At 37.0% G+C, this 22,692-nt stretch overlaps 1 protein-coding gene across 1 annotated transcript in view; it reads right to left on the minus strand.

Moving 5' to 3' along the window:
- Window positions 1–3,246: 3,246 nt before the first annotated feature.
- The window catches only part of LOC120421949 (uncharacterized), a 194,241-nt gene continuing 174,795 nt past the window's right edge, over window positions 3,247–22,692 (minus strand). The window contains exons 8-14 of the mRNA XM_039585259.2: window positions 18,621–18,911; window positions 15,264–15,394; window positions 9,786–9,948; window positions 8,856–9,288; window positions 8,419–8,794; window positions 8,236–8,346; window positions 3,247–3,604 (exon numbers count right to left, since the gene is read on the minus strand). Of these exons, the coding sequence (XP_039441193.1) occupies window positions 3,296–3,604; window positions 8,236–8,346; window positions 8,419–8,794; window positions 8,856–9,288; window positions 9,786–9,948; window positions 15,264–15,394; window positions 18,621–18,911 (1,814 nt within the window). The 3' untranslated portion in view covers window positions 3,247–3,295. The remainder of the gene's footprint in view (window positions 3,605–8,235; window positions 8,347–8,418; window positions 8,795–8,855; window positions 9,289–9,785; window positions 9,949–15,263; window positions 15,395–18,620; window positions 18,912–22,692) is intronic.

Below are 22,692 nucleotides of genomic sequence, written 5' to 3' on the forward strand. Positions count from 1 at the left end.
TCTAATTCCAGCGTGCCTCTAATGTTGCCATATCAGCACTTTGACAGTTACAGTTACAGCTCATTAAAAGCTTTTCCAACTGAAATCGAATAATAAATAGCTCAATATGAAGTGAGCAAGTAAGTTTCCACAAACAGATTCACAAAATAAGTTGCTTGAATAGTGAAAATCTGCTTAACCTGCCAAACATACGAGAATTTCCCCTACTTCTGATTTGCTTTTTTTGGACATTGTTAATCCGACCTGTCCTGTTATATTATGACCTTGCAAAGAATGAAAATTACCGCTTTTTATGTTCTTCCCAATCGGCCCTCAATTTGATTGAGCGATGATTTCTTGAAGTGATTTCAGAAATTTGAAAACTTTTTTTTCATCATTTCATGAGAAAATTTCACACAAATTTCACTTTTAACCAACTTTCAACATTGAAAAATTGAAACTAATAGAAACTCATTTTTAATGATTTTCATTAGAGCGTCCAATTTCCCGTCCCGGGAAAAAAATCCCCGGGATTTCCCGTAAAAAAATATTTCCCGTTTCCCGGGAAATTTATAAATTTCCCGGGAATTCCCGAAATTCAAGCGGAAGTATACATTTTCTTAATAGTTTTGGAACCATTTTTTGAAAAATGCTCCAGAAAAAATGTGAGTTTTTCAATATCAAGATATATTTCTGATATTATTGGTTTCTGAAGCAACTGGAAATAGACCTAGCTTAATGAAAATATTTTTTTACAATTCAGGTAAGCTTTTTGAAGAATAATTGGATACAGAATCAATAATACGAATAGTTTACGTTTTTGTTTACCATGATTAAATTAGATGAAAATTGAGTTGGTATCATTAAATATTTCAAAAAGGTTTTTGCAAGAAGAATTACTTCAATCCGTTCAAAAAAAAAAAAAAATCAATTTAAAGTAAAAGAATTATGAAGCACTGGTGCAACAATTGGTGTTAGAAGGTTAACTTTGTATTGTTTAAGAGGTGCTCGAAAAATGCAAACATGGTTGAATAACTTGCTCCAAATATTTGAAAACATTGAGTTGTTTGAAGTAAAACAAACACGAGAAGTTAGATTTTTAAGGAAAATCTTAACTTGGTTTAGAGAAGTTTTTTGTTATGAAAAAAATTTTCTGAATGATTTTATTCGTTTCAACTTAATGTGTCGAACCATACTTTCTCAAACTGGTCACAGAGGCAAGTTTAAAAGAAATTTACGATTGCGGAGTACGGATTCATTTTACTTACTGTCCAAACACTTTGATAAAAAAATACTTTTCAACAAAAATACAAGAGATCATTTTTTGATATATTGTACGATTTGAGCTTAAACAATTAGAAAAATATGCATTTTCTTGGAGTTGTATGAATTTTTACATGCAGTCAAGCTATTAGTTGATCTTTACACTTAATTTAACCATTTAAGTCGCTGTTCTATTCAATTTTGGTTCAAAATATGTTTCAGAACTAAGATTTTCATCCTTTGCATGGTGATTAGCGTGAGTCACGGATATATGAAAAAGACAAAAGTGTTCAATTTCGTTTGCATCAACCGGAATTTTATAGTATTATGACTCCAGAAGTTAGCCTGAAAATTTGAGCAAATTTGGTTAAGGTTTAGTTGCTCCAGTTTTGATCCAAATTCCATTCTAAATTCAGATCAAAACTGGAGCAACTAAACCTTAACCAAATAAACTGAAATTTCAGGCTAGCTTCTGGGGTCATAGTGCTTTAAATGCAAACGAAATTGAACACTTTTGTCTTTTCATATATCCGTGAGCCACGCTAATGGTCATATCTCACCAATCAAAGGTCGAATCAACATTGTACAGAAAAACAAATTGCAGAGAACTTTTTAAGAACGAATATATTTTTTCGAAGATGGACAAGGATGTACACTATTTGATGATTCTGTACTCTCTTATGCTAACTAGATAGAACAACTAGTAAGCTAGTACACGAGAGCACAGAGGCATCGCATAATCAAAAAAAAAAAAAAGTTGATTAATTTGACCTTAACATATCTACAAATCAAAAACCAAGCACTTTGTCAAAATTTTACTATTAAACTTTTCGATCAATTTTTGAGCTCAGAAGTTCGCACTTTTTGTCTTTTTGTCATACAAAAAATAAAAAAAAAATGAAGAAGGGCTAAGTTTGACAAACCCGAGATTTTTTTGTTAAAAAGTTAATTAAAATGGGTATTTTTTACGCGATTTTATCCAGGACACCAAATCGATCAAAAAATCCCTTCTTGAGATACAGATATTCGAATGTTTTAATATAGAGTCCATCCATAAACCAAGTTGAAAATCTCAGAACGCCATTCCCCGTTATGGACAAGATTATTAGTCAATTATGTAAATTTCACCTGCTAAAGCAGAACGCTAATTTGCGAAGGAAACATTTAATCACTGACTCCAAATGCGCCATCTGCATGTCAAAAATGGGAATTGGATACGAACCTTATTCATCTCAGTGAGCACATGAAGGAGACGCATGGTGTTTGGTCGAAAGATGCAATAAAACAGAAAACGTGTTTGTTTTTCTATAAAACCTCTTTATTGTACAAACAATCCTTTCAATAATACTTTCAATAGCAATAATAGTACAATAATATATCTTTAGGTACACTTCCATATTGAATACAGATTTATTAATAATAACCTTTATCTAATTTTTGCTAGAATTATTTCTTCGTTTTCGAATGTCATATTCTGCTGCTTTTCATTTTCTTTTTTTTTATTATTGTATCCACATTTTCTTTTCTCTTTACAATTTTTTTCTCGATCCCTTCTCCCAACGACCAGCATTATTTTAATCTTATCTCTCTTAAAATTAGCGCGCGTTTTGTTTTTTTTTATTTCTGCGAGAGCCACCAATTACGAGTTTTTTTCCTTTATTTTGCTTCTTTTAGGAGTAAAAACAAAAAGAGTCAATTTGATTTCGTTTTTTTCTTCTGTTTTCTTTTTCTTGTGTTTTCGTGTTTTAGTGTGTATTTGTTCAGCCTTAACCTAGAACATTCACGCGCACACAGCTTTCGCAACAAGCACATTCAAATCTTACTCGCTAGACACATAAAAATACGACGGGCCATGAATTGGGGAGTTGATTCTGTGACTGTGTGTGTGTAGAAAAAGATGCTTCGCCGATCCAAGAAGTCGGAAATGGGTTCCACTTCCGGCACCAAAAAAGTGACCACGAGTGCCCGACCGAACGGGGAAATTGGGAAAGGATTGCTTCTTGGTGTGTGCTGTTGTGCTGATGGTGTGTATGTGTGTGACCGCTTTTCGATATCACACACAGCTCTCCGGCACGTGATTCGTCATGAGAAAGTCCTCAATTCCTTTCAGGTTGATTTCCGCCTCGGAAATGTCGTCGTCCTTGAAGCTGACCGCACTGCTCGTGGTGGTGGTGGTCATGGTGCCGCTGAGGGCCGTCGCACAGCCGGCGGCAGTGGCCATCGAGGAGGTGGACGCTGTGATGGCCGCCGGTGGCAACCGGACCATCGTTGCCGTCGTCGTTGTCGAGGCCTTGAACTTGAACGACACGTCCGAGTTCATCGGGATGAGCTCCTCCTGCTGGATGTCGGTGAGACGGGGGTACTGAAAGAGGAAAGAGGGAAGTGGGTGTATGTTAAATTATGCTTCATTAAGTAAGGAATTGTGCTCTTGTATATCATAATCTTTGTGAGGTAAATTGAAGACCTTACATTGAGCATGCTATACGATGTAACATTTTGAAATGTTTCGATGACTTCAATTATCAAGAAGAGTTATTGAAACAGCACAAAAATGCTTATTGACCAATAATTTAATATTTAAGATTGATTATGTCAACAATTCCATTTCAAAAGAGCCTAAGCCGAAAAAAACAGTTTTCCGATCGGGATCAATTTTTTTTGGGGGTTCCTTGGCCAAATTAGACCCATATTTTTTTTGTTTGGCCATTAGGGTGACCTACATCGTGCTAGGGTGGTTCGAAAAATGACAATTTTCGTCATTTTTCGCAAATATCTCCGCACCATTTCATCCGATTTTTGCTGTCTTAGACGCAAAAGAAGGTGATGAGTTTTGCTATTTGGGAAAAATAGTAAAAAGTTTCAAAAATCTAGCTTAACATTTGAAAAAGTTGCATGAAAACTTAAAATGGCGTTTTGACCGTGTCTGGACCAAAAAGCCTATGCCTGAAAATTATTTTTTTTCGAATTCCTCGGAAAATTTCACATAACATATCAAAAAATTGGCGATGTCGAACCGTACGTTTCGGAGATATGATTTTTTGAAAATAAAAACTGAGTTTTTCGACGCGCCACGCGCAAAACGGAAAAATGACGAAATCGGCAAAAAATCAACTTTTTCACTAAAACTGCGATAACTTTAAAATTTTAGCGATGACCTATAGATGTTATAGTACCAAATGTTGCGTGCGTTTTTGATACCCAAACATCTATAGGTCACCGCTGAAATTTCAAAGTTATCGAAGTTTTAGTGTAAAAAGTTGATTTTTTGCTGATTTCGTAATTTTTCCGTTTTTGCGCGTGGTGCGTCGAAAAACTCTGTTTTTATTTTTTAAAAATCATATCTCCGAAACGTACGGTTCGACATCGCCAATTTTTTGCTAAAGTGTGTGAAATTTTCCGAGGAATATGATAAAAATATTTTCAGACAAAGGCTCATTGGTCCAGACACGGTCAAAACGCCATTTTAAGTTTTTTAATGCGACTTTTTCAAATGTTAAGCTAGATTTTTGAAACTTTTGACTATTTTTCCCAAATAGAAAAACTCATCATCTTTCTTTTGCGTCTAAGACAGCAAAAATCGGATGAAATGGCGCGGAGATATGATTTTTTTGAAAAAAGAGGTTTTTGCGAAAAATTACGAAAATTGCCATTTTTGAACCACCCTAGCACGATGTAGGTCACCCTAATGGCCAAACAAAAATATACGGGTCTAAAATTTGAGCCCGATTGGAGAACTTTTTTTTCGGTTTAGGCTCTTTTGAAATGGAATTGCTGATGTATTCTATTCGGAAAATTGTCTACTTTGGAAGCTTTTTAGATCATCATCAATTTTATTCATATTTGAGGCATGTTGGAACAGAATACATTAAATTTTAAATGTCAAGCTTAAATTAAATAAAGGTCTAGCAAAGGGTATCACTACATGCTAAGATCCCAAATGCTCAGGAGTGTTGCTTAGTGTAAAAATTAGTAAAATTTGCAAATGGTTTCGATATCTTCAAGTTTGATTCGTTAATGGATGAAAATGTATATATTGATGACCTAAAACCAAGTTTTATATTAATATTAATAAATAAATAGCAACAAAATTTTTTTTTTCGAGAACACCTAATAGAATATTGTTGTAATTTACTATTACAAGTTTGGATTTGCACCTGAAAAGGATTTTTAAAATTTAGTTTCACAATATTTAATTTTTTTTTCGTTTACCAAAAAGTCGTTTAAAAACATAAATCGTACCTTCGGTTCTAAATTTTGCACAATTTTAAAAGCCATAAAAAATCAATACAATAAATGTAAAAAAACACTTTGGAAATTGAACTAAGAAAATTTGGAAAAAAAATCCGTGCTTCTTTTTGCCTTAAACTTTGTCGGGGACTTCCCTATGACAAAAAAAAATGCGGCGGCTTTATACTTTTAAAAAAGCAAAGGCACAAAGCATCGTTATACAATCAATAACAAACAAACGATTGCATCAGTATTTTTTTCAATAAAAATTTAGATTTTCAGCAATTATTATTTTTCTGCCATCTGATTTTTGGGAAAGTCTCCTCTTGGTGGCAGAGATAAAAATTTTAAATAAAATTTGTTATTTTACCTCTTAAAATGTTTTAACTCACGACTATTTCAGTTCATCCGTCAAAACAGAAATGGGTAATTCTCCGCCAACTCACACAGAAGTTGCCCCGACCCCCCTTCCCTGATCACGATTCTGAGGTCCGTTTTTTGATATCTCGTGACGGAGGGGTGGTACGACCCCTTCCATTTTTGAACATGCGAAAAAGAGGTATTTTTCAATAATTTGCAGCCTGAAACGAAATTTGGAGTCAAAGGGACTTTTATGTAAAATTAGACGCCCGATTTGATGGCGTTCTCAGAATTTCGAAAAAAACGTGTTTTTCATAAAAAAAACACTAAAAAAGTTTTTTGCAATTCCGTCGTGAAACTACTTACTTTTCCTGTCATTCTTGAACGACGAAATAGCCTACTTTTCTGTACCAAAAATAACAGAATCGAATAGCAACACTTTTCAAAATAAATGCTGAAAAGTTCTTCTTTTCAGCACTCAAATGGGTGCTGAAAAGTTGAACTTTTCAGCACTTGTTTCGAAAAGTAACATTTTTTTGATTTCAACGAATTATTGACAAAATGCGTGAAAATTTGACATAAAATTTTAACTCAGTGTGTGTTTTTTTGGAATTGCAAAAAATGTTGTATGGAACTCGTTGCAAAACTTGATTTTTTCAGCACTCATCGTATTTATCCAACTCGGTGAACCTCGTTGGATAAATGTACGACTCGTGCTGAAAAAATCCTCTTTTTGCAACTTGTTGCATAAACTACTATTAAAAACTCTGCCATTTTCCGTTACTTGACTGTAATAAATTTTGGAACATGTCATTTTAAGGGAAATTTAATGTACTTTTCGAATCTAAGTTGACCCAGAAGGGTCATTTCTGGAGTTTTCTTTGAAAAGGTTTAATAAACCATTTAGAACCATTTCATTTAGAACTAAATTTTTCATTTAAAAATTTCATGTTTTTTTCTAACTTTGCAGGGTTATTTTTTAGAATGTAACAATGTTCTACAAAGTTGTAGAGTAGACAATTACAAAAATGTTGATCTATAAACATAATGGATTTAATTGTAAACATCACGAGTTATCGCGATTTTATGAAAAAATGTTTTAAAAAAGTTACTTTTTCCGTTTCATTTTGTTTCGTCGTTTGTGTCTGTCGCGGGTGAGGATGAACGGCCATGATCGACGACGACTTACTTTTTCAAAAGTTTTTTGTAAAATCGCGATAACTCGTGATGTTTACAATTAAATCCATTATGTTTATATAAATCAAAATTTTTATAATTGCCTGCTCTACAACTTTGTAGAACATTATTACACTCTTAAAAAATAACCCTGCAAAGTTAGATAGAACACGAAATTTTAAAATATTTTTTTTTGTTATAAATGAAAAAATGACCTTTCCGGGTCAATGTAGATTCAAAAAGTGCATTAAATTTCCCTTAAAATGACATTTTCCAAAAAAATACAGTCAAGAAACGAAAAATGGCACAGTTTTTTAAACTTTTTTTAGTGTTTTTCTCGATGAAAATACGTTTTTTTTCGGAATTCTGAGTACGTCATCAAATCGGGCGTCTAATTTTACACAAAAAAGTTCCTGTAACACCAAATTTCTATCTCATCACCGTTTCAGGCTGCAAATTATTGAAAAACACCTCTTTTTTCGCATGTTCAAAAATGGAAGGGGTCGTACCGCCCCTCCGTCACAAGATATGAAAAATCGGACCTCGGATTCGTGATCAGGGACAAAAGTTACCCCTTAGAACAAAGTTTCACGAAAACCGAAAAGGGGTCGGGGCAACTTTTCCCGATTTCGTGTGAGTTGGTAGAGAATTACCCAAATCTAAAATTGTCAACTGTAGGAATCGAACCAAAAATCTTTGACAGACTAACCCAATGACTTAATTGCCTCGGCCACCACAGTTTGGTGACCGAGGAGTGGTCAGAAGTCGATGTATGTATTAGGATGTAACAAAACGGGTCAATTTTGCAGGCATTTCAGGGCATGATCCCCCCAGGTGCGAGAGGATCTGGCGCTTTGACTTTGAATTTTAAAAGGGATTTAACCCGTAAAATCGGTACGTTTTCCAGTTTTGAGTCCCTTAACGATTTTTGCATTTTTCAAAAATCTCATGAGCTAATAGTCCGTGTTTCAGGGAACAACTTTGCCGAAGAGTACGAAAAGATTCGTCCACTATTAAAAATGTTACAGAATTTATAACACCAATCTTTTTTGCAGGAGCAGCAAGTGCTGCCAGGAGAGAGTTATTTTTTGTCCGCGGCGTTATTAATTTTGGAAAATTTTAAATTGTGGACAATTGTTTTCTTTAAAAACCAATTTCAATGTCTTTTTACGGTCTGTCTTTTTAAGAACAACTACTGTAGCACTAACTTAAAATTCAAGTGTAACTTACCGGTATGAGGTCGGGGTCCTGTTCGTCGTCAATGGTTTCGATCTTATTCCTAGTTTTTATGCTACTACCCATGCTACTTTTCCACTTGGAAGCCTTTTGCGATTTTTCTTTCTGTAGATTAAGAAGAAACAATCGAATTAATGTTGAAGAATTTCTCCAGAATGTTGAAGAGCTTAAACCCACCTTGGACTGATCCATCAGAAGCAGCGTGTTTTTGGACTCTTCCGTGTACCGTTTGTCCTTACTAATAGTTTGCTTAAGTCTTTTCGATTTCAGATAAATTCTAACAACTATAACGATGATGATGAGCACGATCGTAACGAGCAGCCCGATCAGGATGGGCGTTAGCAGGGGTGACTTTTGGCCGGCCGCCGGTTCCGGCATCTCGACGGCGGCCACGGCCACGTCGGTGATGAAGACGCGCGCGCTGGCGCCCTTCTGGTTGACGGCGTACGCGTACAGCTTGAGCTGGTCCGGCTGGTGGATGTTTGGCAGTTGCTCCCGAAGGGCGGCGAACGTCGCCACGAACGTCGGCTCCTCCGGGTTGGTTAGGTTGATCCTGGAATAGTTACGGGAAGGTGGTTAGTTTGGAAGGAGGGTCGTGATTAACGCGATCTTACCCAACTCCCGAATTCTGCTGGGACAGCATCTCGAGGACAAACTTCTGACGCAGGCCTCCGTCGTAACCGGAGTGGCAGGTGACCTCCAGGGCTTCCGAGGTGTTTCGCCAGCCACAGTTGATGACGGGAGCGGGTAGGCCGGCGGTTATCAGCTGGAAGATGCACGGTTCGGCCATCGTGCCAATCTCGTTGGTACCCCAGCAGGACAGCGTTCCGTAGTCCCGGTCCGAGCTGGGCGTGTACTCGAGCAGGCTGGCATTGCCGTCGTTGCTGTATCGGGACGGGTCAATTTCGATGACCTCCTCGGAGTTTTCGAAGCGCCAGTAGAACCGTTTGGCGTTCGGGTGCGCTATGATGTTGCAACTAATCGCTACCGTCTCGTCGATCGACACACCCAGGCTGACGATCTTGTCCGTCGCGCAGATGGGAATGTCTGAATAAAAATAAAATAAAATGTTTGTTTCAAAAATATAAAATTTGGTTTTCGAGCCGTGTAATCTATTATTTTCTGAGAGATTTCCCTTTTTTCACAAGAAAAATAATTAACATTGTATTTCAATTAGATATTTTTCATGGTAAGAGTCGGAAATGCAATAATTTAAGAAGAACCAGTCGAAAACAAAGCTAAGTTCGATCTGAGCGACCATAACTAATTGGTTATCAATACTAAGAATCTATCAGTGTCATAGATGACAAAATTCAAGCACGTCACTTCGATTATTGTTGAATTCTGCCATTACAAACATCTCCAACCGTTAGCACGTTCGTTATGTTAGTAACCCAGTTTGTTCCCATCCTAATTGAGCGGGAAAATAAAGATGCTATCTACGAAATGTATATTCCTCGCTGGTGTAACATTTTCAAAGGGGAAAACCCCATCCAATTATTTACTGGCAAATGCCAATTCTTCGATATGGGTGCAATACTTACATTTGATGTTCAGCACGATCCGGTCGCTCACGGTTTCGCCCTCGGTGTTGAGCGCCCCGCACTGGTACGACCCGCTCGAGCTGCGCGTCACCCGCTGGATGATCAGACTCTGGCTCGTGCGGACAATTTTCGTTGACGACGAGTTCTGAGGTAGTGCTTTTTCCTGGCGAAAAAAGCGTGAACGTGAATAATGTTGTTGTTTGGAATTATTTGGATGTTACTTTTTTAATAGAATTTTATGTTATAGTTTTGATCAAATAAACGAAACATGCTACGAAAAGCATTGATTACATTATTTAATGATTGACAGTCATTTTTAATGCAACATTATCTGTAAGTTTATTTCAAATATTCTACAAAGTTATACCAGCCTTATTTATTATGAGTTACAGGTTGAGCATGAGCATGAGCATGAGCATGGTTGACTGCCAATGAGCTGCTACTCCGTTATTGACAGATCAGCTGAAGTTAAACAATGAATCAAAAATGATCAGTGGGAGCCAACCATCCGTTCACTGTTTAACCTCTGAAGATCTCTACTTTATTAGTCAATACCGGCGCCCTCCCAAGAAGCCTGCAGTTCAACGAATAGGAGGAATGTTAGTCCGATAGTTAAAGTTGCAGACTCATCAAGCACATAGTTTTTCGCTATATACTTGTTGATACCGCATGAGACCGTTGAATCCACAGCATCTCCTTCAAGCATCACGTGATTAATTTTTTTGGGTTAGTAGGATAATGTATTGGCTTTTCGATGCCTCCCGAGCTACGACGCTATGGGGAGGACTTTCATAACAGACCCGTCGGCGAGCCTTCCGAGCAACGATGCTATGGGAAGGTCTTTCTGGTTAACACACAAAATCACTCATACACAGTTATTTTGCTCCACTATTCACTCAACGATCCAAATTGTCAATGCGCGATCATTATATAGAAATGGCTTTTTCACCGCAAAAAAATAAAACATTATTCGAAAACACATTTAAACACAATTCACCCGACGCCGTGCCTTCCGATCAACGATGATATAGGAAGGGCTTTGAAAATCACAAAAGAGATCACTTTTCACTCTGAACATTTTTTACGACCACGCGCTCCCTTTGCCAATTATGCACTGATGACGCTGCATTTTCAGAGGGTAATTTTCTCCTCGCAGCACACAATTCACGACAAAAATGCGAAACAAAAGGCACACACACAAAAAAATCACTTTTCACTCCGAACATTTTTTACAACCACGCGCTCCCTTTGCCAATTATGCACTCAATACCAGACTTATTTATTATGAGTTACAGGTTCGCGAAAAACTTCTTCTTAGAAATTCTTTACGAAATCGGCCAATTTTTTTTTGTTTAACCTCAACTTTGAGGTGGCCTTTCCTATGACTAAAGAAACCATTTAGTGTCATTAGTTCACCCATAACAATCTCCACACAATTTTGGCAGCTGATCATGAAAAATGGTACATGAAAGTTCAAAAATCTGTAACTTTTGAAGGAATTTTCTGGTCGATTTGGTGCATTCAGCAAAGTGTATGATGAGTACTATTCAGAAAAAAATAATTACATTGATAATCTCAAAATTTGTATGTTTTAGATTATAAGCTTATTTATATGTGGGTGGCACAAAAAACCATAACGTCCATTTCCTTTTTTTCCTTTTTTTAAATAATGTCCTTTGACTGTCTATTCCAGATTTTTTTCCCGAAAATTTCAGAAAATTTTCAATAATATTGCCTAAAAGACATTCAAGATTGGACCTCTGGTTGCTCCTACAACTTTGACGAAGAAACCAAATTGATAAGAAAATTCCTTCAAAAGAAACAGATTTTTGAATACCATTTTTGTACGGACAGCTGCCAAATTGTATGGATCCTTGTATGGGTTAACCAATGACAAAAAATGAAAAAATGGCTTCTTTGGTCATAGAGAAGGACACCACAAAGTTTGAACCAAATCAAAAAATATAAGGGTAATTCTCTACCAGCTCACACGAAATCGGGAAAAGTTGCCCCCTCAAAACTTTTTTTTTCGTAAAATCGCAATAACTCGTGATGTTTATAAACAAACCCCTTATGTCTATATATTAAATTTTTTGTAGTTGTCTTCTCTACAACTTTGTAGAACATTGTTACACTCTAAAAAATAACCCTGCAAAGTTAGAAAAAACACGAAATTTAAAATGAAAAATTTTGTTCTAAATGAAAAAATGACCCCTCTGGGTCAATGTAGATTCGAAAATTCATTAAATTTCCTATTAAATGACATGTTCCAACATTTTTTACAGTCGAGTAACAGAAAATGGGAGAATTTTTAAAACTTTTTAAATGTTTTTTTCGATGAAAAATACGTTTTTTTCGGAATTTTGAGTACGCCATAAAATCGGGCGTCTAATTTTACATAAAAGCCCCTTTGTCGCCAAATTTCTATCTCATCACTGTTTCAGGCTGCAAATTATTCAAAAACACCTCTTTTTTCGCATGTTCAAAAATGGAAGGGGTCGTACCGCCCCTCCGTCACAAGATATCAAAAAACGGACCTCGGAATCGTGATCAGGGACAAAAGTTACCCCTTAGGACAAAGTTTCACGCAAATAGAAGAGGGGTCGGGGCAACTGCTGTGTGAGTTGGTAGAGAATTACACATTAGTAAAATCCATTTTTGTTTAAAAAAAAAAAAAGAAAAAACCGGAATGATAGAACAAAACGTCGAGAATCAGACTTAATACGTCCAACTCGGAAATTCCCGGGAAAAAATCCCGGGATTTTCCCAATCTCGGGATTTTCCCAATCTCGGGATTTTTTTATATTTTTTCCGGGAATATCCAAAATAAAAAAAAAATAAACAAATGTTGGTCTGTTAATTCAGATTTGGTTGTAAAAATTAATAATCAGTTGAATACATAGTATTCAATAAGAATTTCAAAGCATTAAAATTTTGTATTCGGCATATATTAGCATTAATTTGGAATATCAGGAGACATTGTTAAAAAAATAGTTTACAAAACCGCAGAATACCTAGTGCTTTAATTATTTTCTGTTAAATTTCTTATATTTTGAAAACCATATTTTGAATGACTTCGGTTAAAACAGGACAGAACAAAATAATAAGTACACCGATTTCCAAATTTATTGCGCTTAAATCTCATGTACCTATTCAGGCTGTAGTCTCGATTTTTCCCAGTTGGCGGTTGTAATTTCAAGATGATTTGTGAATAATAATTATTATTAATAATTTGTATGTTTTATTTAAAACATCAAATTTAAAACTGATCTAAAATTGTACATTGACTTTTGGTCCTTTTTTCGATAATTTTGAGCGCTCGATCAAATCGTGCGTTAAATTTTATTTAAAACCACACATTTTGGCTGATTGATTTTTTTTTCTTTTCTACAAGGGTCAAAAAATTAATGTTTCAAATAGTCAAAAAAAAAAAAAAAATTGTGAAAAGGTTTTTTTTTGTTACTTTACAACAAAGAAAAGTTTTTTTCAGATTATGAATAAACTTGTAGATGAGACGAAACCCGAAAACTGTGGAAACTTCACAAACTCTTACTTCCTTATAATGTAACGAAAAGATTGATATCACAGATAAGGAATCATCCATAAAGTACGTCACGCTAAAATCAGCAAAAATTTATCCCCTCCCTCCCCATTTGTCACGCTTTTCCCATACTTATAACATGCAATATCACACTTGCTCAGACCCCCCTTTCCTCCCTAGAACGTGACATATTTTATGGATGACGCCTAAATATATCGAATTAAAATTAGTTATCCAGGATCAGTCCATGTATAAAACGCAACTCTTAATTAGCCATAATATTCAAGATTCCAACCGGAACCATGGTGTAGAGGTAAGCGTGGTTGCCTCTCACCCTGTAGGCCTGGATTTGATCCCAGAAGGTCCCGGTGGCATTTTTCGAGACGAGATTTGTCTGATCACGCCTTCCGTTGGACGGGAAGTAATTGTTGGCCCCGGACTAACCTAAAAAGGTTAGGTCGTTAGCTCAGTCCAGGTGTCGTCTCCCTGGGTCCTGTCTCGGAGGAGTCGCTGGTAGGCAGTTGGACTAACAATCCAAAGGTCGTCAGTTCGAATCCCGGAGTGGATGGAAGCTTAGGTGTAAAAAGAGGTTTGCAATTGCCTCAACAATCAAGCCTTTGGATACCTAGTTTCGACTAGGAATCTCGCAATCGAGAACGCCAAGGCAATGCTGTAGAGCGAATAATTTGATTTTTTTTATTTGATTCAAGATTTGATATAGTTTTGAAAGCAAAAAAGATATTTTTCAAGAAATGTTGATACAATTTGAAACTTTGCAACGTCGAGATTTGTTTAAAGAAATTTTCAATTGAAAGTCTTCTAAATAAAGAATAAATTCAAACAAGTTTTGATCCTTCAAACAAAGTTTTTTTTTGTGTAATTTTCTTAAGGCTAAGAAGAATGATTAGGCCAATATTTTCTACTAATAAGTAATAGTTGATTTATTTTTAATTTAAATAAAAATATTACATTATTCTCTTGAATTTCAAAATAATCGATACTGGAATCACTCTACTTGGAAATTCCAACGTTTTCCTACCGTTCTCAGCCCGAGCCAAGCAGCAGCATCCAAAACAACAAAACGCAACAGAGTGTCACCGCAAGTTATGATAATTTATTTTAATTGGCATGTTTTCGGTTTGTGTGCATGTTTGCTGGTCTGATCTGGGTTGTGCTGGTTCGAGGGGAGCGCGGAAACCCCGAGTGCGGGAGCTCGGTAAAGTTTTCAGTTCATAGAATTTGATGGGAAAATTATGTGCTTTACGTGACAAAACGACGATAATTACGAACATCACAGCCTAGATGGCGCTGTTCGATGGTTTTGTAACTTTTGATAAGGCTTTTCCGGGGGCAGAGTCAAATGTGGGTGTTTTGGGAGTTTGGGGGAGGGAAATTTCAATTATTTGCTTTTATAATGTTTAGTGAGATGATGTTGTCGCATTACCACGAAAGCAACCAAAAAAGGGGTTGGAAACAGAGACATTGTGTCATTCCACCGCCAGTCAGTCGCCACACAGTCAGTGAATATGCTGTTCGCGGTTAATGTTAGGATAATTAAATTAAGGTTACAACCACTATGCGGAGAGCTAATTTTTAATGGTTTCTAGGCACGGACGTGATTTGAGACCGCAGGGACGGGCCTGTACGTTGGGGGAGGGCATCGAAGCTGAAAAATTAATTAGGTGAGCTTTGGTTAGAAAATTAATCACGTACCTACTGAGTTATTTATAATTGAGTCAAAATTAATAACTGGTGATTTTTCTCCAATGAAAATTACGATAAAATGAGTAACGCCCATGGAAAATGGCAATTACCAACACCCCCACTATCTGCTAATGATCATCCGTCATTATCACACAACCACATCAACCCGAGCTGTCAAACCACTTAATACTGTCACCTCTATAGATAATGACAACCACAGCTTATACACTTACATTATGCAGCCAGGAGAGCCGCCGCCACGCCGGATTTGATTGTATCTTGCATTCGAAGTAGATGTCGTCACCCTCCTTGATGTCGTCGATGGACAGGGTTGAGCCGAGCTGGAGGGTCACCACGGGGGGATCTAAAGCGTGGGAAGAGATTTGGAATGTCATCGGTTTTGATAAGCAATTAGGATTAGGTAAATAAACAAATAGTTTTGCTGAACCACCATGCGCCTCCATTTCCTTATTGCTGGAAAATCGATCTCATGTTTTATTTACACGAATGCTCAAGCCTCCAAATTAGTTTCTTGGAACAGAAGCTTTAACTCGCTGGTTCTTTGCCATACCATATCTCAATCAATCGGTACGATTCATGTTTTCGGTAATTTGTACGGAGGTCTAGATAAGTCTAGCTAGAATTTGTTTGGACTTGATTTGATCAATTCTTCATTTCAACTTCAATAAGAAATTAAAAAACTAACTTAATCCACCTATGTGGTTGGAGCCTTCCTCACAACAATGGCTGTACACAAGTTTCATCTATTTTTTAGATCCGGCTTCCAAAAAGTACATCGATATCACTTAAGTGGCCATATCTCGAGACAGGGTTGTCAGATCTTCAATGTTTTGGGCTCGTTGGAAAGGTTTTTTGATAACCTAACCAACGATGGGTCGGATGATGGATCCGGACATAGTTTACATACATTTAAGTGAGATCCGGCTTCAAAAAAGTACATCAATATCACTTAAGAGGCCATATCTCGAGACAAGGTTGCCAGATCTTCAATGTTTTGGAGTCATTGGAAAGATATTTTGATAACCTAACCAACAATAGGTCGGATGATGGACCCGGACATAGTTTACATACATTTAAGTGAGATCCGGCTTCAAAAAAGTACATCAATATCACTTAAGTGGCCATATCTCGAGACAGGGTTGCCAGATCTTCAATGTTTTAGACTCGTTGGAAAGGTCTTTTGATAACCTAACCAACGTCGGGTCGGATAGTGGAGCCGGACATAGTTTACATACATTTAAGTGAGATCCGGCTACAAAAAAGTACATCAATATCACTTAAGTGGCCATATCTCGAGACAGGGTTGCCAGATCTTCAATGTTTTAGACTCGTTGGAAAGGTATTTTGATAACCTAACCAACAATGGGTCGGATGGTGGATCCGGACATAGTTTACATACATTTAAGTGAGATCCGGCTTCAAAAAAGTACATCAATATCACTTAAGTGGCCATATCTTGATACAGGGTTGCCAAATCTTCAATGTTTTAGACTCGTTGGAAAGGTATTTTGATAACCTAACCAACAATGGGTCGGATGGTGGATCCGGACATAGTTTACATACATTTAAGTGAGATCCGGCTTCAAAAAAGTACATCAATATCACTTAAGGGGCCATATCTCGAGACAGGGTTGCCAGATCTTCAATGTTTTAGACTCGTTGGAAAGGTCTTTTGATAACCTAACCAACGATGGGTCGGATAATGGACCCGGACATAGTTTACATACATTTAAGTGAGATCCAAATATATGTGAAAACACATTTTTATACATAACTTTTGAACTACTTATCGAAACTTCAATCTGTATAAAACTCGATCTATGGGACCCTAAACCAAGTCGAATGCAACAAGTTCGGGTCAAATCGGTTCAGCCAGTGCCGAGAAACATGAGCTAGTTTGTTGGTCACATACATACATACACACACACATACACACACACATACACACACACATACACACAGATATTTGTTCAGTTTTCGATTCTGAGTCGATATGTATACATGAAAGTGGGTCTACGACGTTTTTATACGAAGTTCATTTTTAGAGCAGGATTATAGCCTTACCTCAGTGAGGAAGGCAAAATTGAGGCTAATTTGGTGACCTTTAGAAAAACTAATTTTCATCGATTCGAATTATTTGTGAAACTGCTGTATCTCAGTAACTTATTATACGATTTTCCAAATTTTTAGATTAGCTTTTAAATTTTTTAAAGTTTTTTGATCACATTTTAGATATGGGTAATTCTCCGCCAACTCACACAGCAGTTGCCCCGACCCCTCTTCGATTTGCGTGAAACTTTGTCCTAAGGGGTAACTTTTGTCCCTGATCACGAATCCGAGGTCCGTTTTTTGATATCTCGTGACGGAGGGGCGGTACGACCCCTTCCATTTTTGAACATGCGAAAAAAGAGGTGTTTTTCAATAATTTGCAGCCTGAAACGGTGATGAGATAGAAATTTGGTGTCAAAGGGACTTTTATGTAAAATAAGACGCCCGATTTGATGGCATACTCAGAATTCCGAAAAAACGTATTTTTCATCGAAAAAAAACACTAAAAAAGTTTTAAAAATTCTCCCATTTTCCGTTACTCGACTGTAAATTTTTTTTAAACATGTCATTTTATGGAAAATTTAATGTTCTTTTCGAATCTACATTGACCCAGAATGGTCATTTTTTCATTTAGAACAAAATTTTTCATTATAAGATTTCGTGTTTTTTCTAACTTTGCAGGGTTATTTTTTAGAGTGTAACAATGTTCTACAAAGTTGTAGAGCAGACAATTACAAAAATTTTGATATGTAGACATAAGGGGTTTGCTTATAAACATCATGAGTTATCGCGATTTTACGGAAAAAAGTTTTGAAAAAGTTGGTCGTCATCGATCATGGCCATTCATGGTCACCCGCGACAGACACGGACGACGAAACAAAGAGAAACGCAAAAAGTAACTTTTTCAAAACTTTTTTTTCGTAAAATCGCGATAACTCGTGATGTTTATAAGGATGTTATGTCTATGTCATTATGTCTATATATCAAAATTTTTGTAATTGTCTGTTCTACAACTTTGTAGAACATTGTTACACTCTAAAAAATAACCCTGCAAAGTTAGAAAAAACACGAAATTTGAAAATGAAAAATTTTGTTCTAAATGAAAAAATGACCTTTCTGAGTCAATGTAGATTCGAAAAGTACATTAAATTTCCCACAAAATGACATGTTCCAAACATTTTTACAGTCGAGTAACGGAAAATGGGAGAATTTTTAAAACTTTTTTAGTGTTTTTTCGATGAAAAATACGTTTTTTTCGGAATTCTGAGTACGCCATCAAATCGGGCGTCTAATTTTACAGAAAAGTCCCTTTGACACCAAATTTCTATCTCATCACCGTTTCAGGCTGCAAATTATTTAAAAAAAAAACACCTCTCACCCGATTTTGTGTGAGTTGGTAGAGAATTACCCAGATATATTTTTCCTTTGGGTGTAGCACAAACATGCTGAAAATGTTAATTTACGCAAGAAAAAGATAGAGACGCATGGTAAAAATACAATCTTCCAATCAATGTACTCACAGTGCACGCTAATGTTCTGGAACTGCTCCAGGTAGAGGCTCGAGACTTTGGGATTTTCCGCGCGGCAGCCCAGCAACCGGCCGTCGTCCTCGACGGTCGGCACGAACGTCAGCACCGACACGGTGACGTTCCGCACGACGAGCTCCTTGGACCGCTTGAGCGCCTTTTTGCCCTTGTACCAGGTGATGTTCGCGTCCGGCCGGGACCCGCTGCTTTGGCACACGATCTTGTACTCCCGGTTGGTGGCCAGCGACTGCGTCGAGTTGAGGATTTTCACCGAGACTGGTTTTACTGAAACGGGGGAAGGTGGCATCAATTAACTAAATTGTCAGTCTACTGGTTTTAGCTTCCGTTTCGCTTCAGGCACGACAGTTTAGCGCTGCCGAAAGTGGACTGTTTGATAATGAAGAATGCTTCCGGGAGCGAATGCCGGCGCTTCAGGGTGTAGATTTTGTCATGTCATACCAGCGGATTTAGACCGAAAAGCTTTTGCTGGGGCAATCCAGCTAACAGACCTGATCAGCATATAAAACTTTGTTAGAGACACTAAATAGTTTAATTAGATATATTAGGAGCTAACGGATATGCAGTCCAGTACAACTTAAAAAAAAAACAAACAACTCGAGACATTAGAACTGAATATTTGTTTTCCCCTTGTAATGTTGTGTTCACACATGTGTTGTCCCCAGAACCATTTGCCCAAAGAATAATTGGCTAAAAATGTAATCCCACAGATGTCAACCTCATGAATGTTCCGGTGAAACAATGTTCCCCATCGTTGAACATTTCGCTCCAAACTTTTTCCCACGACCCACATTCCATCCCTTGATTTTGCCAGTTTTCCCTCGGGGTGATTGTCTCTGTTCCATAGTTTGCTAACTCTATCAAACGTGTTTTCCCCGTTCCCATTCCGCTGCCACCACCCTTTGTCAAACTTTATCCGGGAAGGAAATCCGTGTGAGGTTCTGCTGTTGCCGGCTATCTCTGTCCTAAAAATAAACATCGTGAAAATTTCGCATTGCGACACCGGTTCCGGTTGGCCAGTCGTCCTCGTCGTCGTCGTCGTCATCATTGGCGGCACCAGAACCATCTGCCTTGGCGGAAACACCACATGCTTCCGGGACAATGTCGGGCCGACTGGGAGGATGACGAAAGAAAAAAAGATGGGAAACGTGGAGGATGAGGGGTGGCAAAAAATAAATCAAATGCTTTTCCGGCTGCCATCCCTGCCGTAACATTTCCCCAAAGGGGGAAAGAGAGCAGAGGAACCCCTTACCGTATGGTTCTCAATTTTCCAATCGAGAGTTATTTGTTCAGGCAATGGCCATATTGTGATGATATAGAAGCTGGGGTTGATCCAGAGAAAGTGACGATAGATATTTAGGTTCACAATTTCATAGAAAATGTATGTGTCCCCTATAATATTTTTAGAGTGTAACCATCTTTTTATAAGTAGTCCTTAGCAACCCAACCTTTTGGCCCTGTGAGCCATATTTATTTTCATTTTTACTCAAATATTTATTTTTACCTTTATTCAAATATTTTACTAAATATATCAGCAATTCCCCACGAAAACAGCATGGAAAAAAACAAAAGTGCTCGGATCGGGTTCAAAATTTTTCTGGGGGTTCCCCATTAGGGTGACCAATGCCGTGTTAGGGTGGTCTGAAAAATTGCCATTTTCGTCGATTTTCACAAAAACCACTTTTTTCGAAAAATCATAACTCCTCGCCATTTCAACCGATTTCAACTGTCTTACACGCAAATGAAAGGTGATAAGTTGGCCTTTCAATGAAAAATAGTAAAAAGTTTGGAAAATCTAGCCTAACATATTTCATACGCATTTTAAAGTGCGTATGAAACTTTAAAATGCCGTTTTGACGGTGTCTGGACCAAAGAGCCTATGTCTGGAAATATTTTTATCGGATTCCCCGAACATTTTTACATAACATACTAAAAAATGAGAGGAGTTCATTAACAGGATTCCGAGATATGATTTTTTGAAAATAAAATCCGTGTTTTTCGATGCACCGCGCACAAAAACCGGGAAATGACGAAATCATCAAAATATCTTTTTTCACTAAAACTGCGATAACTTTAAAATTTCAGCGATGACCTATACATGTTTGGGTACCAAAATTTTCGTAATTAAAAGACGCAATTGGATTTGGAATTAAATGCAAAAAAAAATGCCGCATTCCTTATGATTAATTTGCGTTTTTAACCTTCTTTTCAACAAAACTGAAAATTAGCTCTGAAAAAAAAAATTGCTAATTGATTTCAAAAATTAACTTTAATTAAGTTCTCAAAAAAACTTCTTCTTCTTCAAATCAAGATCTTCAAAAAAAACTTCTTCTTCTTCTTTTTTGTTTAAAAAACTGATTAAAATTGAAATGAGATGTCTATCTGTACATTTTAAGGCAACAATCCAGGTTTTTTTCATATGTTTTGCATTTTTACATATGTTTTCTTGCACCATTTTTTAGTTTACTTATAGATTCTGAAATCAATATAGAAATGATAAGAATTAGATGCAAACATACAGAATGATTGAATTTTAATTAAAAACATTTTAAAATAATACAAAAGCAAAATACAACTAGAACGCTTAATAAAAAAATGCAAAATAAAAAATCCTAATGTTCCTAGTTAAAATTGTAAATTTAGCGTAGTTTTTTCTTTTTATTGTATTTTAAACGTAATGACACCGGAGGTAGCAATTTTAAAAGGTTTAAGCCTTACGCTGCTGTACTTAATAAATAAATAAACAAATATTTACTGTTCCTAGTTGAAATTGATCTCAAGGCATCTTTTAAATGTGGAATCTGAATATTTCATGGACAGCCTTAAGGGCCAGTCATTGAACTACTTTGAAAAGCAGCCGCGGGCCGGATGAAATGGCTTTAGTTTGACACTCCTTTTAACACGGAATTCACACACACTACCAAACGTTTGTTTTGATAGTGTGCGTGAGCGCCACGTAAAATGTGACAGTTCGTCACTTTTTAGTTTGATTTTGTCAAACCAACGGGGTACAAACTAAAAAGTGTCAAACGAAAAAGTGACCAACCACCGGGGGTTGAGTGGACAGCTTTGCCCTAGACACCAAATCGATCAGTAAATCAGCATTCAAGTTACAGATTGTTGAATATTATATTAGCCGTTTTGTATGGAGAGCTCTGCCAAAATTGCGAATTTATGATGCAAAGTTTCACAAAAATTTAATTTTCAAAAAAACTTATAAACTTGTCAAGTTGAATTTAAAAAAAAAATGAAAAAACGAAACTATTGGCACTACGCCCCCCGGGGCATGGCCTTCCTCTAATGTGGGATTTCTGCTCCAGCGCCTCTGACGAGACAGGAGAAACCGGGACCGACGTTTTACTTCACCATCCGATAGAAGCTCAGTGGATAAGGCGGGAATCGAACCCGCGTCTCATAGCATCATCGGGATCGGCAGCCGAAGCCGCTACCCCTGCGCCACGAGACCCACTTAAAAAAAATAGGAATGCCTAATAACTCATGCTAACAGATATTGTCGGAGAGTGAAATTGCAAAAAACTTAAATGGGTAATTTTCTACCAACTCACACGAAATCGGGAATAGTTGCCTTGACCCCTCTTCGATTTGCGTGAAACTTTGTCCTAAGGGGTAACTTTTGTCCCTGATCACGAATCCGAGGTCCGTTTTTGATATCTCGTGACGGAGGGGCGGTACGACCCCTTCAATTTTTGAACATGCGAAAAAAGAGGTATTTTTCAATAATTTGCAGCCTGAAACGGTGATGAGATAGAAATTTGATGTCAAAGGGACTTTTATGTAAAATTAGACGCCCGATTTGATGGTGTACTCAGAATTCCGAAAAAACGTATTTTTCATCGAAAAAAACACTAAAAACGGTTTTAAAAATTCTCCCGTTTTCCGTTACTCGACTGTAAATTTTTTTGGAACATGTCATTTTATGGGAAATTTAATGTACTTTTCGAATCTCTAGAGTGTAACAATGTTCTACAAAGTTGTAGAGCAGACAATTACAAAAAAATTGATAAATAGACATAAGGGGTTTGCTTAT

Source organism: Culex pipiens, chromosome 2, assembly GCF_016801865.2.
Source record: "Culex pipiens pallens isolate TS chromosome 2, TS_CPP_V2, whole genome shotgun sequence".
Classification (NCBI taxonomy): Eukaryota; Metazoa; Arthropoda; class Insecta; order Diptera; family Culicidae; genus Culex; species Culex pipiens.